The sequence below is a fragment of the Capsicum annuum genome, unplaced genomic scaffold, assembly GCF_002878395.1.
Source record: "Capsicum annuum cultivar UCD-10X-F1 unplaced genomic scaffold, UCD10Xv1.1 ctg78462, whole genome shotgun sequence".
NCBI lineage: Eukaryota > Viridiplantae > Streptophyta > Magnoliopsida > Solanales > Solanaceae > Capsicum > Capsicum annuum.
Window position 1 is genome coordinate 1 of NW_025888957.1, and position 1,075 is coordinate 1,075.

A 1,075-nucleotide genomic window follows, 5' to 3' on the forward strand; every position below is an offset into this window, starting at 1 on the left:
CTATATACTTGTGCAGACTACATTACATCCTAAAGTTGTTTTCTTCTTCTTGTCTTAACAATCCCCCTCAAGCTTGGAAGGGGTGAATATGTCACATATTCCTAGCTTGAAGCTTAGATACGTGTGTTGTACTCTGTTAAGTCCTTTTGTGAACAAGTCTGCAGGTTGATGTGGTGTCGATATGTAGCTAGTTGAAATAGTTCCTTGTAAGATTTTTTTCCTAATAAAATAACAGTCAATATCTATGTGTTTAGTTCTTTCATGATATACCAGATTAGCTGCTATTTGTATAGCTGATTTACTGTCACTGTATATCTCTGCTGGAAGGGTTATGTCCAGGCAAATCTCTTTCACCAGGACTAAGACCCATATTAGTTCAGCTGTTACGTCTTTCATACTTCTGAATTCAGCTTCAGCTGAACTTCTAGACACAGTAGCTTGTTTCTTCGACTTCCAAGAGACTATTGAATCACCAATTTTTACAAGATAACCAGTAATAGACCTTCTTGTATGAGGGCATGATGCCCAGTCAGCATCAAAGTAGGCACTCACACGTTCATTAGCACTACTAGACAGCAGGATGCCCTGACCTGGTTGATTCTTTATATACCTTACTACCCTTAATGCAGCTTCTATACGAGACTTTTTTGGACCTTGAAGAAACTGACTTAGTGTTTGAACACTAAAGGAAATATTTGGCCTTGTCATTGTTAGGTACAGTAGTTTTCCAACCAATTTTTGATAGGTTTCTTGGTTTGTCGGAGGATCCTCACCTGACTGCAAGTGTTTAACATGATCATCAAACTTTTTTGTGGTCAACTTTACATTGTAATCTGAAGGTGTTACAGCAGGCTTGGCAACTCCCATACCTAGTTCAGCCAGTAACTCTTATGTATATTTTCTTTGGTGCATTAAGATTTCTTTATCAGACCTAGCAAACTCTATGCCAAGAAATTATCTTAATTCTCTGAGATCTTTCATCTTAAAGGCTTGCTGCAGTGTTGCCTTTGTTTCTTCTATCAATTTTAAACTTTCACCGGTGATCAACATATCATCAACATACACTAAAATCAGT

General features: G+C 37.6%; 1 protein-coding gene across 1 annotated transcript; it reads right to left on the reverse strand.

Annotated features, from left to right (window-relative positions):
- Positions 1 to 270: 270 nt before the first annotated feature.
- LOC124894940 (uncharacterized mitochondrial protein AtMg00810-like) lies at positions 271 to 867 on the reverse strand (the record flags this gene model as incomplete). Its single annotated transcript, XM_047405427.1, has 1 exon — positions 271 to 867. A coding segment is annotated over exon 1 (597 nt), but the record flags the coding sequence as incomplete, so codon positions are not given.
- Between the last annotated feature and the right edge of the window lie 208 nt (positions 868 to 1,075).